Consider the following 15,139-nt stretch of genomic DNA (forward strand, 5'->3'; position numbering starts at 1 on the left):
GAGCTGTGCAGCAGAGTGAGAACAACCGGCAATACTGATCTCAGTTATGCACTTTAAGGTCCCAGATATAAGTAGTCTACTGGTTAGGGATCCACTGTGTGTGTGTGTGTGTGTGTGTGTGTGTGTGTGTGTGTGTGTGTGTGGAGAGAGAGAGAGTGATAGATTGAGTTTGAAGTCCTAGATCATGGAAGTGTTGTGACTAGCAAGTCAACATCTCAGAGAGCAGGATGTCAGGCTGGAGACCCAGGAAACAGGTGACATGAGAGCTGAAATTCAAGGGCAGTGTACAGGAAGAACTTCTTCATCTTGAGGAGGACCCCAGTCTTCTTCTCTGAAGGCCTTCAAGGGATGGGATGAGGCCCACCCACATTGGGGAGGGTAATTATGTTTACCCAAAGTCTGCTGATTTCAGTGCTAGTTCACACGGAAAGAAAACCCTTCACGGAGACATTTACCCTGGTCTAGTGAACATTTCTCATGTGTTGTCACCTACCAAAGTTGACACATCAGCTATCTCAACATAGCCATTTTATACAAATTTTATTAATGATGAAGGCCTATCCAACAAAGATAGGCGACTTCCTAAGATTCTTTGTTGTCTATTTTTGTCCTGCCCAAGTGACCATTTCACACGCAGCACAAGTCTGGTTAGGAAGCTGAAGCTGATGTGGATGCCTTCCAGGGATGAGGCATAGCGGTATAGTTAGGATGTTTGTGTAAGAACAGTCCCAGAGGGCACAGGTGATGCCCCTGGACACGAAGACTTTACCCTTGTTAGGGCACCCCCAGCAGGACATACGGTCGTCAGGCAGGAGCTGGCCAATGATCCCAGTGTGGCCTCCTACTGAGGGACCTTTCCCTCTAGGGATCCTTGTCCAGTCCAAACAAGTGATTTGCACCTTTGGTTTAGGAAAACTGTCAGAAGGCCGTCATTTCAGAATAGTCATTGACATGGGTTCCTCCTCTTCACAAGCATGGATGGCATTACTGGGTGTTCTGTGTGGGATGCTTAGAAGCTGGGTCACCCCTCCTGTCCCATAGTCCCAGCTCTGTCAGGTGTGATCTTGGGTTCAGGATTCAGTGTGGTTTCAAAATGGGCCTTAGGGTGAGACTGCAGACTCCTCACGGACGGAGAAACCCACCATCTGTACTATCACTGAGTATCTCCGATTCACTGTGGTCCTATGGGACTAAGACACTGTGCTGACACAATGCTGATCTTGCCTTTGCTGTGTCTGCAAGTAGTCAACCACCTCGTTCCATTTGGGCTCACTCTTCCTACCCGCCGAATTTAAGAATATAAGACAAGCCCAAATAACAACTGCCCTGGCCATCCTTGTGGCCATGTTAGCTACCACAGGGTTGCTCAGGGACTGCGTGAGCCCTTGACACACTATGATACTGAGTTGTGTGGTGTCGCCTTGCCGGAATATACTTATTATTCATAGCATCACACACACCAAACAACTTTTGGTACATACTGCTGACATAGGGTTGGCCTTGTCACAGCTCGGTTACTTACAAATCAACTTCAGAATCCATGCCCTGTCTGACACCAGCTACACTACTATTTAATTTACATATTTGAATCAAATAAGTTTCTGAAGTCAAAGGCATTTAAAAAGGTAGCTGGATATTCCTACTTGAAATTCCAAAGCAGTTACGACATACTAGAGATATAGTTGTAAAAATATTCAATGAAAATATTTGAAATGTTAAAGAGATTAAGGAAACATGACTCGTAAATTTATCTGCAATGTAATGCCTGCTTCCTATGTTATTTCATTTATTATTCACGGCAAGTAGTGTAAATACTCTAATTTCTACTTTAGAAACGGGGAAACAGTCTGACAGGATGTAAGTGTCTTGCCCATCGTCTCAAAGCCAGTGTGTGAGAGGCACGATGGAATCCCATGGCTGTGTCATGCCATAGCCTGTAAGGAGACAGCGTAGGTAGGATCCAAGTAATTTTGCTTCAGCAAGTTTCCCTGGTTGCTTTCCCCTTTCTTCTACCTAAGCCCTAGTTCCTTCATCCAGGTCTATAACCTAGATAATCTCACATATTTTGTGGCAAATGGCGTTATCTTAACAAAGGATGCAGATAAAGACATACATAGCGGAAGGAATGAAGGAAGAGGCATGGGCGCTTCCATGGCCTCTATGGGCATGTTATCCTCCAGGTGTTTGGCTAGGCAGAAGCTCTCGGAACCCTGTTTTTGGGGGTTTTGATGGAGGTTTTCATTCTACAGGTGTGATTGGTTAACCTGTTCGCCTGCCATTAGAAATCAACTTAACCCCAGCCCCTCTACCTGTTCTGAAGTTTGAGGATGGGAATGAAAGTCCCAATCCTCTAACCCCCCATCCTAGAGCTACCTAGGAGGTCACAGCCATCTGTCAACTCACTAGCATACAAAAAGACATCACTATGCAAACATACTAAAAATTGTAGGAGTTGTGTGATGGTAAGCAGGTTCCAGGACCAAGTATTTATTTCACAATATCACACATGTGTATACCAGCTCAATCAGAATGCAAAGTTGTAAAAATGATACTATTTTTTTATTCAGACAAAGTCTCATCCACCCAGGCTGGAGTTGCGGTAATGGGAACCTGACTACCTGCATCCTCGACTCCCTAGGCTCAAGGAATCCTCCCACCTCAACTACTAGAGTAGCTGGAACTACACCTACATACATACATGCATAACATGCATGCATTCATTCATTTATTTTCGTTGAGAGGGGGTTTTTCCATGTCGCCCAGGCACATCTCAATCTCCCAGGCGTAAACCATCCTCCTGCCTCCACATCCCAATAAGCTTGGACTACAGGCGTGAGCCACTGCATCTGGCCAAAAATTCCAATAGTGTCTAATATATGAGAATAAATGAACAAAAGATGTGCAATACTTCTTTGACGAAAACTGGAAAGATTTATGGAGATTTTTTTAAAGTAAAATATCTCGGATGAATTCAGTTTGCATTCTTTCAGCTTGTCTTCGTTTAGTCCTGTGGTTTCCCCTCCCCTACAACAGAAACACAACAGGAGGGAACATTACTAGCTTAACTGTATTCAGATGAAATTAAAGGTATGCAACGGACACCAAAGTTTTAGTTTTATAGAATGGACTAAAACCAGAAGCCTAAGAGTCACCCTACGGCTAACATTCGACTAGACCTCCATAGAGAGCTTGAAGATGCACTTCCAAGCAGATAAATTAGAAACAGTTTTAAAACACACCCTGCTTTTAGTGCTAGAATGAAACCAAAAGACAGTTCAAGTCAGAGCACATTAAATCAAGTGAACCTATTAAAAGGGGCTTAAAGTAGATAGCAAACATTGTGTGGAATTATACTCAGAATACAACCAGAACACAAAGAAAACATAAGAAACAGAAGGAATTTCTGAAAGAACTCCTTCAGAAGAAATGTATAATTTAAGGTTTTGGCTTGAAACTATGGTCTGGATGTCCAATAGGCTCCTGCAAATAGTCTGAAAACTATCTTTTGAGAAAACAGTTCATGTCACATTAGGAAATAAATAAGTGAAGTGAACAGAAAGGACAGTATCGTGTTTGTTTTTTCTCTATGGTGCAGAAGTGCATAATATTGCCTTGAACCAGTTTCCCCTTTTTTGTTCTTTTTTAATGTACACTAACCATTTGCAACCGGTTTTCACCTATAGTCCTCATGTCAATATGAATAATGACACACTTGTCACCGAAAAGTATTCCAGTTTGTATAATTAATAAAATGATCATACAAGTTTTAAGGTATCACTATTGTGACTGATATTAAAATGTGAATGAGTTATCATAACCAGTGTGGAAAGAACAGTAATGGAGACCGAAACAAAAAAGAAGAGTTAGGCGTCTGGAAAAGCTAAATATTTCCTTCTGAAAGTAACTGCTTTTGAGGGACAACTGGCAAATTTCACAAGCTCTTCCACAGTCTTTGCGATGCTCAGAAATTCGGGCATTACATGAATATATTAAATAATGTATGTGTTCCTAGCATATCAACCATTTCATCCACACACTCTGAAAATATTAGTGTTCAAGAATGTATTCCCTTTCAATGACGCCCTACATTCAACACCTGTGTCTTGTTCATATTCCATGTTGTGCCTTTTCCATTTTCTTCAAGATTGTTTAATCTACTGGATGCTCTCTTCCTAGCTATTTCTAAAAAATATCTATTAAATTTATGACTTTCAGATTAGTTTTCCTTTTGTTAATGGTTCAAACCTTTCATTTATTGTCTGTTTCCTTTTCCCTTAAGTTTATTCTGTGACTCATTTATTATTTTTTCTTTCTTAATATTATGCTGTTGTATCATGTAATTTGCTATCTATTTTAATAAGACATATAATTAATGCTATGACTGTCCTAAGAATCCAACTGAGGCTTGTCCAGTGGGCTCCCGGAAATTGTCTGAAACCAATCTTTTAATGCAAATAGTCTAATGGAGTTGTTCAGCAGTGTGGAATACAAACGTTTAGGTAACTTCTCCCCTAAACATGCAGTGCTCCCTTTAAATTCAGAAGTTCTTCTAATTAAGTCAGCAATTTGGAAAAGATGTGTAAAGATACCTATGTTGACTTCTCAGGACTTAGTACATCATAGTCTTTGAAGTTTAAATCGTATCATTTGAAGACTCAAGGCAGAAATCTGTAATATATTACCTCTGATACGGTTCGAGGTTACCATATGTGTCTTCGATCTAATTACACACAACACAATAGCTCATGAAGACTGACAGGAGGGCAGCGAGCATGCCTAGCACAGGCATCTCACAACCAGCTTGAACATCACTGATTTACATGCATGATCCTTACTTCATGGGCCACAAAACGTGACTGTCTCTTCCATTTCATTATTCAGTCATTCCAGGCTTCACTGCAAGAAGACTTTAAAATGCAATCATTGGGTCCTGCAAGGGAAGTGGCTCACGCCTATAATCCCAGCACTTTGGGAGGCCAAGGCGGGTGGATCACTTGAGATCAGGAGTTTGATGCCAATCTGGCCAACATGGTGAAACCCCGTCTCCACTAAATATACAGAAATTAGTCGGCCGTGGTAGCACACACCTGTATTCCCAGCTACACAGGAGGCTAAGGCAGGAGAACCGCTTGAACTCGGGAGGTGGAGGTCACAGTGAACAAATATTGGACCACTGCATTCCACCCTGGGTGACAGACTGAGACTCCATGTGAAAAACAATGCAATCATTGTTTAAGAGCCTGAGAGAATTCAGGATTTGACAAAATCCAAGAAAACTCATGAAGGTCTCCATGCAGGTAAACAACATCAAGCAGAGTTTCTGCTCATTATCTTAGGAGCAATGAAATCTCAACTTGGATATTAAAATTGGACTGAAGCTGACTGTTATGATAAACAAATCATGAACATCAGAATATCTTTGTGTTCTCTCCAAGAGAATCAGAGCATACAGAAACCAGCAATGAAGTGGATTTTAATCTACCTGATGTGCATTCAGTACTTTCAATAAAAGTAAAAACGGGTGTAGGATTTATGTGATTTGTCCAGAGCTGGTACTAGAATCTCCTTCAGGGTCAGCATATTTCATACAAGGTGATATTACAAATGTATTATGCATTTGAGAAAAGCAGAGCTTAGAAAATATTCTGAAAACTGTTAGCTGTTGGTTATACTCAGAAGAAAATACTTTTCTATTTGATGATTCAATATGACTTTGACCCAATTTCTGCTGTAGCTGATGATGTTTCCGTTTTGCAGTCAGGCTTCTGGGGTCTGAACTACCTTCCAGAGAAAGTCTGTATTTGAACTCTGTTTTTCAAGGGACAGTAATGTTCTCTCTTTCTGTTATCAAAAGTGTAGTACTGTGTAATACAGACAGCATGTAAGTTTGAATCTTAATGGATAACATACCTCCTTCTGGCATTTTAAACTGCTCTGATTTTGGCATACCGTTTCCCTGGACCACAGGACCATCTTCATATTCATCCCCAGTCTCTGACTCAGACAGCTCCTGGAGATCAGCTTCCAGGTCAGGCACTAAAAAATTCAAAGGATATAGACTAGAGCAGCCAAACAAGAATGATAAAGAAAGAAATGATCATATTCTTTTCCTCAGCGTTATGCCATAAAAGCCTGTAGGCTACTGTGGTAATAAATGTGATGCAAAGATGTCCCACCTTTGCTTTCCTGTATTATATCTTATCTTAAATGACAATCTGAGACAAATCACACCACACCTACATTTCCCATAGTTTAACATTGTATATTATAAACACACAGCTACCTAGGAAATCTGAGGACTGCCCCACGGATTGCATTGAACACATTACTCTGTGATAGAGCTGGTACCACTGAACACATTAAGTGAGGTGAACCCACTAAAAAGGGGTTTAAAGTAGAAAGCAAACACCGGGCATACCTCTACTCAAAATATCAGCACCACACAAAAAAACCTAAGAAACAAAAAAGGAAACGTACAAAGACATGTACAATATTTTGCAAATGTTTTTTTTAATGTTCTGGCTTGAAACTATGGTCTGGATGCCAAATGGGCTCCTGGAAATAATCTGAAAACTATCTCCAAAGAAAATGGTTAATATCACCTTAGGAACTGCAGATATGAAGTGAATAGAAGGGCCAGTATTGCCTTAGTTTTACTCTACTGTGCAGAAAGGCAAATATATTTATCTGGGAGAGTTTACCCTTCTGTACTTTTTAAGGTATGGGCACCATTTGTACTAAGTTTTCTACCATGCTGTCAACATGAATAATGCTTCTTTTTACACGTGAAAGTATTCCCGTTTGTATAATTACATACATGGTCACATTACTCGTAAGCTATCACTATCAGTTTTGTCATCTATATGTGATAGCATTGTGAACTGTGTCACGCACGACCAAATGGAGGGATATGCAAATGGGAAACAAGAGTGAGATATCTGAAAAAGCCAAAATTTGTTTCTAAAAGTAAATGTTTTTGAGGGACACCTGGCAAATTTCACAGTTTCTTCCAGAGGCTTTGTGATGCTTAATCAGGTATTACAGAAATATATTAAATGATGTACGCCTTCCTAGCTTATCAACCATTTCATCCACACTCTGGTGAATTCAAGATTGCATTCACTTTCAATAATGCCCTTCATTAGATCACTCTGTCTTCTTCATATTCCATGTTTTGCTTTTTCCATTTTCTTCAAGATTATATAGAACTATTGAATACTCTATTCATAGCTACTTTTTCAAAAGACCAATCTTTTAAATTTATTACATTTGAATTACTTTTCCTTTTACTAATGATTCATACCTGTCTTTTATTCACTACCTCTTTCGTATAATCTTAAGTTTACTCTGTGGCTCTTTCATTATTATTTCGTAGTATTATTTTCTTGATCATGTAATGTGCATTTTATTTTGCATTTAAAGCTATGATCTCCCAAGACTACGACTGAGGCTTGTTCAATAGGCTCTGGGAAATTGTCTGAGAACTGCCTTTTAATGTAAATAGTCTAATGGAATGGTTCAGCAGAGTACCGTAAAAACATTTAGGTATTTTCTCCTTTAAACATAGAGTGTTTCCTTTAACTTCAACAGGTATCTTAATTAACAGTCTCCCATTTGGGAAATATGTGTAAAACAGACTTATGTCAACTATTCAGGAACTCGCACATTACTGTTGTTGAACTTTAAACCCTATCATCTAATGTCTCAAGGCAGAAACCTCCAATATGTAACCTATGGTGTGGTTAGAGGTGACTCTACTGGATGAGTCTTCAATCTAGTTACACGCAGTAGCTCATGAAGACTGACAGGAGGGCAGGGAGCGTGCTTAGCAGAAGCATCTTACAGCCACCTTGAGCATCACTGACCTACATGCATTCTGTCTACTTCATTGGCCACAGAAACCTGAGGATCTCTTGCCATTTTCTTATTCAGTCATTCAAGACTTCACTGTGGGATGCCTTTAAAGTGCAATTATTCTTTAAGAGTCTGAGAATTCAGAATTTGACAAAATTCAAGATCACTCGTACAGGGCTCCATACAGGAAAACAAACATCAAGCAGAGTGCCCGCTCATTTTCCATGGCCCCTAAGGGCCATGAAATCTCAAGTCACATACTAGAATTGGACTGAAGTTGCTTGTTATGATAAACAAATCATGAAAATCAGAATATCTTTGTCATGTGTCTAACAGAACCAGAGCATGCAGAAATCAGCACTGAAATGGATTTTAATCTAGCTGATGTGCATTCACTCTTTTCAATAAGACCAAGGATGTGTGTGGAATTGATACGATTCATCCAGGGTCTCACAAGTTATATTAGAGCTGGTGTTAGAATCTGCTTCAGGGCTCAGCGTATCTCACACAAACTGGTATTGCAAATGCGTTATGCATTTGTTAAAAGCAGAAATTAGAAAAGTATCTGAAAATTATTAGCTGTTGGTTATACACAAACTAAGAAAATGTAGTCACATTTGATGATTGAATATGGCTTTGACCCAGTTTGTTTCTGTATCTGACAGTGTTTAAGTCTTGCAATCTGGCCTTTGGGTCTGAAAGACGTTTCAAAGTAAGTTTGCATTCGAAGTGTGTTTTTAAAATGACAGCAATGTTATGCCTCTATTATCAAAAGTATAATATTTTGTAAATGAGAAAGCACATAACCTTGCATCTTGATGAATAACATACCTGTGTCTGGCATTTCACAGGGTTCTGCTTTTGATAGAATCTTCAACTTGATGCCAGGACCAAACCTCAGATTCATCCCAGGTGTTTGACTGCCACAGCCCTTGCAGATCACCTTCCATTTCACGCACTTCAAAACACAAAGGTTATCGATTTAAGCAGTCCAACATGAAATACAAATAAGGAAATGATAATATTGTTTTCCATAGCATTATGAAACAAAGCATAGGCTGGGCATGGCGGCTCATGCCTGTAATCTCGTCACTTTGGGAGGCCAAGGTCACTTGAACCCAAGAGGTGGAGGTTGCAGTGAGCCAAGATCATGCCATAGCAATCTAGGCTGGCTGACAGATGAGATTCTGTTTCACAACAAGAAAAAAATGAAAAGAAAAAATAACTCTGTCGGTTAGCATTGTAATGAATGTCGTGCAAAGCTGTTACACCTTTTTCTTTCTGTTTTATAATACCTGATTTTATTTTAATTGTTTTTTCAGTCAGGGACTCACTGTCATCCAGGCTGGAGTGCTGTGGCACAATCAAGGCCCACTGTGAGCCCAACGTCTCAGGCTAAACAGAACCTCCTGTCTCAGCGTCCCAGGTAGCTGAGCCTACAGGTGTCCCCCACTGCCAAGGCTAATGTATGTTTGTTTGGTTGGTTGGTCGGTTGGTTGGTTGATTCAAGACAGGACTTCTCAGTGTTGTCCAGGCTGTTGCTGGACTCCTGGGATCAAGGGATTTGCCCCACTCAGCCTCCCAAAATTTTTGGATTACATTCATGAGCAACCGCTCCTGGTCTAATGCCTTATTTTAAATAACAATCTAAATGTAAATCACGCTACACCTAAATTTCCCGTACTTTACCATTGTGTATTATGAACAGCGTGTATCAACTATGAAATCTGAAAGTCAGCCACGTGAATACCATTTTAGTCGTAAATGAGATGTAATTTTCCAAAGAATTAGATCAATGTATTGGTGTGCCTAGACAAATCTTACACTTGTGAGACCCATCCATTGTTGAGGTAACCTGGAATTATTTGGATACTTAATAATTAACTTTATGCTATGCTTAGGTCCAAGAACCATATATGTAAGTCTATATAAATGAATCTCATTCACAAAAATGTACCAGAAATACAAGCAAAACCACTGTCTTGCAGTGAGAGTACGGAAACTTGAGTGCAAAGAAATTCATGGGCATTGTTGACAGTCCTATCGGGAAACATCTTAACGGTGAATTGCTAAAATGATCGATGGCCCAAATTCTGTCAATGTTTAGCTTGAAAATGCTATCTGTTGAGGATACATTTTCCGGTTCAGGATAATCTTATCTTCTAAATATAAAAGTATTTAAACAACTGTGGGAACCCCCTTGAAAATCATGCTAATATAAGTCCTTGTATGCCAGTGTCTTGAATTATCCAACTTTTATCAAACATACTGTCAAAGGACGGATCAAAGGAAACAGTGGCTGTCATTCATTGAGCTCTTTTCTAGAGTTACTATTGTGGGAATTATGGAAAAAAATATTAGAGAAAGTAATAGAACATAGTCTCATTCCCTTTTGGAAGGCCTAAGGGTTTTTTCTATACTTCTTGGCTGAAGGCAGCCTAAATCCCCTTCACAGTTGGTTAATAAGTAAAGCAAATAGCTAGGGTATGTGCGGGAGTTAACTAACTTGTTTGCCCATGTGGTCTTAAAACTAACCTTCGAGCCGGATGGCCCTCTCAGGAGAGGTCAACCAGGGATTTTACCCTCTGATGGTGTTTGGTTTGTGCGTCCAAATCTGTCCTTTAATCTCTTCACTCAAGAGATTGGTGTTGACTCAAGTCTTTGTCAATTAAACTTTACTAACTAAATGCAAGTCTCTCTCCCTGGTAGGGGCCGGTGGCTGCTATCTCTTTACAGCACACTCCAGGGTGCCTGTAGGCGGCCAGGGTCCCTCAGCTGAACTGGCAAAGCATAATATCTGTGTGTCAGTGTACTTTACTCATACTATCCTGCTTCACTGAACTGTTTTGCCCTAAGCCAATACTGAAGTACTGACAGCACAGACACAATAAAGTATTATGCATCTTAAGCAAACCACTCACTTTCAATTATTACAGCATGGATTGTAGGAAGAACAGAAGAAACCTTTCAACAAAATATGAATTCCTTCTCCATGAGTCAAGTGTTCTGTGTAAGCCTCAATCTCTGAGCCTCCATTTTCTTATTTGTAAAATTAGGCTAACATCCCTTTGCAAATGGGACACATTCACAGTGTTACAACGTTGGGTGACTTGGCACTCCACGGGCTATTAAAGGGTACTCACAACACTGTGGATACTATGGCTGAGAAGATCATACGGTGACATTCCAAGGAGATCAAATTAAACTAGTGAAATAATGTACATTCTTATACACCATTTTAAATGATTTTAAGCGATAACTATCTTGCATGTTCTGCACATGTACCCTGAAACCTAAAATGCAATAAAAAAAAGAACTCTATTTTCAAGCATACAAAATCCACCTTGAAGAAAAAGAGAAGATTCATTATATCCAGAAACTGCACGAAGCTGCAAACTAATAATCTCCCCTTTCCAGCCAACTTTGAGCAAATGTTTGCTATCTTTTCCTAATGTTTTATTTCCTCCTGTTACTGCTCATGGCATAAGGCATGAGGCACACATCCACTGTCTCCTGCCCCATAGACATTCTTTCTTTCCCTTCACAGCACCTTGGGAAGGGAAATCCTGATCGTTTTATCTCTCCTGATCAGGCGTAGGATACCAACTTTCCGTTGGTGGTTCCTCTTCTTGGGGGTCTCCATTACTGGGCTTCTGGGATTTGGTGTCTCTGTGTGTGCTGATAAAAAAGTTTTGTTACTAAAACATGTCAATAATATAAATATACAGAATACATAGATATTGCTTATTATAAGTACATCTACAGACATTTCTCCAACACTACCCCATATACTTGTTCTTCATAATGTTATTCTTTCCTCAGAGAGGTTACACCAAGGCAGTTATCCTCAAGGACTTTGGAAGCTGTTTTAATCTATGTTGGGATGAATGTGTGTAACCTGTTATGAATAAGCATGAGGAAGAAGTTATGGACAAAATCTGGGAACACAAGATCATCCATCCATACAAAACTCAAATATAATCCTCTGGACTAGTCTTTCCTTCATGACATGCCATGATCATTTTTTATCAGCATGAAAGACCATTATCAGTGTATCTGTACTAATCTAACAACAGATCAGAAAAATCACTTCCTGCTAAGAAAAACACCAAAGGTTAAGACATTCACAAGTAGAGGTACAGTGAGATCAGGTGGCTGTGGACTTCTTCTGAGTATAGGCCTATATGTTGATCTTCCTCACCAACACATATTTCACTCTGCAAGCAGAACAGTGTCAATGGGAAAATGCACATGACAGGACAACTGTATTTGACAAATTTCATGGTCAAATGTTAACCTGGTCATTTTTTAAAAAAATTTAGAAACACTCTGAAAGTCCAAGTGTGTGTGACTTTCAAATCCAATGCGTGCAAAGTCACTGAAGTTGGTCCAGCTAGATGAGTAACGTCTTAAGGCTCCTGGCAAAAGACACAGGGTGTTTCCCACGAGGTTGGTTTCACAACTGGACACTTCCTCAGGGAAACAAGTAGGAAATCAGAGTTAGAGAATTAAAACTGCAGTGACCGGGCGTGTGACTGAAATCCCAGCCACTGGGGAGGCTGAGGCAGGAGAATTGCTTGAACCCGGGAGGCGGAGGTTGCAGTGAGCCGAGATCGCGCCACTGCACTCCAGCCTGGCCACAGAGCGAGACTCCGTCTCAAAAAAAAAAAAAAAACCTGCAGTGACCACGAATTTTGTCACACACTCATTTTCTAGGCCTACTTCCCCACAAAAATCACATTTTCAGGAACTCAGAGTCCCACCCACTAGAATCTCCACAGCGGAGTTGACAAGCTGCCACACAGCATACCTACGCCAGGCACTCTACAGACCTCGGGGCTGCAGTCACTAGCCCCAGCATTACCCATCTCCAGGTCCGTTCCATACCACTCACCCTCCCCGGTCACCTCTGAGAAGTCTAGAATCTTCTGTGACGGTTCCAGGAGCTTCCGGGATTCAGATACCTCCAGCAGCACCCCAACAGCACCCCAGCTTCACCTGAACCCCTCCACTCCTCGGCCCTCCTTCCTCCTTAGTTACGGCCCAGACAAGACAACACAAGCCCATGGCCATGGCGCCGCAACAGAAGGACGACGACTTTGAGGCCCTTCTCATTCGGAGTCACCAACCACCCTGCTCGACCCTCCTCCCGAAGCCTGCTGGCTCCTCCTCACTCTCACTCACACTTCAACTCTCAGTTGGATCAGTTTGTGGACCTACCAGCTGCGTCGCAGTAAGAGAGAAAGAATCCACACCTCAGGGACCGGAGCTGCAGTCTTACGCGGTCTTCACCAAATGGGCAAAGGGGCCTATGGGAAGACGCTCAGTGAGCATGCGCACTGAGTCGGGAGTCCCAGGAGCATGCGCAGTGAGGTCCCCTCTTGCCTTAAGGGCTATGGTGCCCCCTCCTTGTCCTGCCTCACTCTGTCCTGTGCTCCTTCCCAGGTCCTCTCTAATGACTTTGGAATCCCTCCTCTCTGTGTGTGAGGTTTTTTTTGGTTTGCTTTGTTTCTTTGCCTCCAGGACTCAAATACTTGATATAATGTCACCCTTCAAAACTCACTCCATGTTAACCTGACCCTCCTCCTATCTGTGGCCCTCCTTCTTACCATGCCTGGGACCCCACAACGGCAAGGCCATGGCGGTATCACTGACTTTTAGCAGAAAGATGATGACCTCAGAGGCCATGGACCCACAGGAAGCCCTCCCACTCCCCCTTACACTCACTCACAGTTCAACTTCTGATAGGACTAATCTGTAGACATAATGGCTACGTCGTAGTCAGCAAGAAAGAAGGAAGTCATGACATCTCCTTTCACAGCTGTGCAGGGACAGAAGGCACACAGCAAGGTGCATGGGCAGCAAGGAATGTGAACAGAAAGGGACATGCAAATTGAGCCAGGGACTTTGCAGGTCAGGGTAGGGTGTTCCGCTGCTCCCAGACCCACATCCACAAGACATTTGTAGTAGAAGAGACTTGAGAGCTATTGTTTCCCTTTGTCTTGTATTCAGAAACGTTGGGAACAGACAGTCCTTAGTGGAGGATGTGTCTCAGAAAGACCTTTTGTGGAAGAAAGAAATTATTTTCATGTCTTCATTTATAAATCCTGTTTTTTTCTTTCAGACAGGGTGTCAGTCTCTCACTCAGGCTGGAGGGCAGTGGCATGACCATACCTCACTGAAGCCTCTATCTCCTGGCTCAAACAATCCTCCCAATGTAGCCTCCGCAGTCCCTGCTACTACAGGTGCAGACACCACATCTGGGTAATTGCTTTATTTATTGTTTACGTAGTGGTCTCACTACCTTGCCTATGCTGGTCTCAATATCCCGGGTTCAAGTGATCCTTGGCCAGTTTTATAAATGCTTTTATTAATCACTTTGTTCTCTGGTTCTGGGTTTTCTGCCATGCTTCCAATGGATGTAATCGAATACATTTTCTGCAGACTAAATACATTCACACCTGTTTCCTCTTTTTCTTTTCTTTTTTTTTTTTTTTTAGGTTGTGTTACTTCACATATAAATCTCTGGACTGGTAACCGATTTGCCTGAATATACCTGTAGGTCCTTCAGACAGTGTATGTTTCAGCAATACCCAGAGATTCTGATTGTAGGCTCTAGGCTCAGTTATGACCAGAAACCAAGTCCTGCCAGTCTCCTACCTCAAATATGTGTTTGTGTATTGACCTGATCCCTAGGACAAGTTTCCCAGACTGAAACCATGGTATCGTAAAGCCAGATGCTTTCTTGAGGGGATGGAGTAACATCCATATTTTCAAACGCTGCACAAATAATTAATGGATGAAAAAAATGTATGCAATAATGTAAAGCAGAACAGTAGGAATTTAATTAATACAGGGTCACCAAATTTTGCTTTCACAGGTCTGGTCGTAAATATTTCATTCCTTGTAGGTCCTGTAGTTTTTGTGACATGTTGTTAGAAATAATACTTTTAAATAGAAAAAAAATGTGTTTATCTCAATGACTATGCAAAACAACACATGGGATGTATTTAGAGCTCAAGCTGTACTCAAGCCCCTGGATTATGTTTTACTTCAAATATTTGAATGCTGTATTTTTGTACCAGTAGTCAAAAGAGCAACAAAGGAGAGATCTACCACCAGATGAGACTTAGAAAACCTCGAGAGAAAGTCACTGTAGCCCTGAGGATGAGAAAAAGCCTAATAATCTATAAGTTTATCTTTTGCTTTGATTTGTTTTTAGATCATGAGCGACCTAGGTAACCAGGCAGCCTTGGAAACTGATACAAAAGGGTGACCAGTCCCT

General features: G+C 41.1%; 1 protein-coding gene across 1 annotated transcript; it reads right to left on the reverse strand.

Moving 5' to 3' along the window:
* Positions 1–2,648: 2,648 nt before the first annotated feature.
* Positions 2,649–13,155, reverse strand: LOC118150527 (X antigen family member 1-like). Its single transcript, XM_035288640.3, has 5 exons — positions 13,075–13,155; positions 11,405–11,532; positions 8,686–8,812; positions 5,911–6,036; positions 2,649–3,024 (listed from the first exon to the last, which is right to left on the reverse strand). Exons 2-5 carry the CDS (start codon positions 11,495–11,497, stop codon positions 3,002–3,004), a joined length of 369 nt encoding a protein of 122 aa, XP_035144531.1. The 5' UTR covers positions 11,498–11,532; positions 13,075–13,155; the 3' UTR covers positions 2,649–3,001.
* Positions 13,156–15,139: the final 1,984 nt, after the last annotated feature.

Source organism: Callithrix jacchus, chromosome X (assembly GCF_049354715.1).
Source record: "Callithrix jacchus isolate 240 chromosome X, calJac240_pri, whole genome shotgun sequence".
Classification (NCBI taxonomy): domain Eukaryota; kingdom Metazoa; phylum Chordata; class Mammalia; order Primates; family Cebidae; genus Callithrix; species Callithrix jacchus.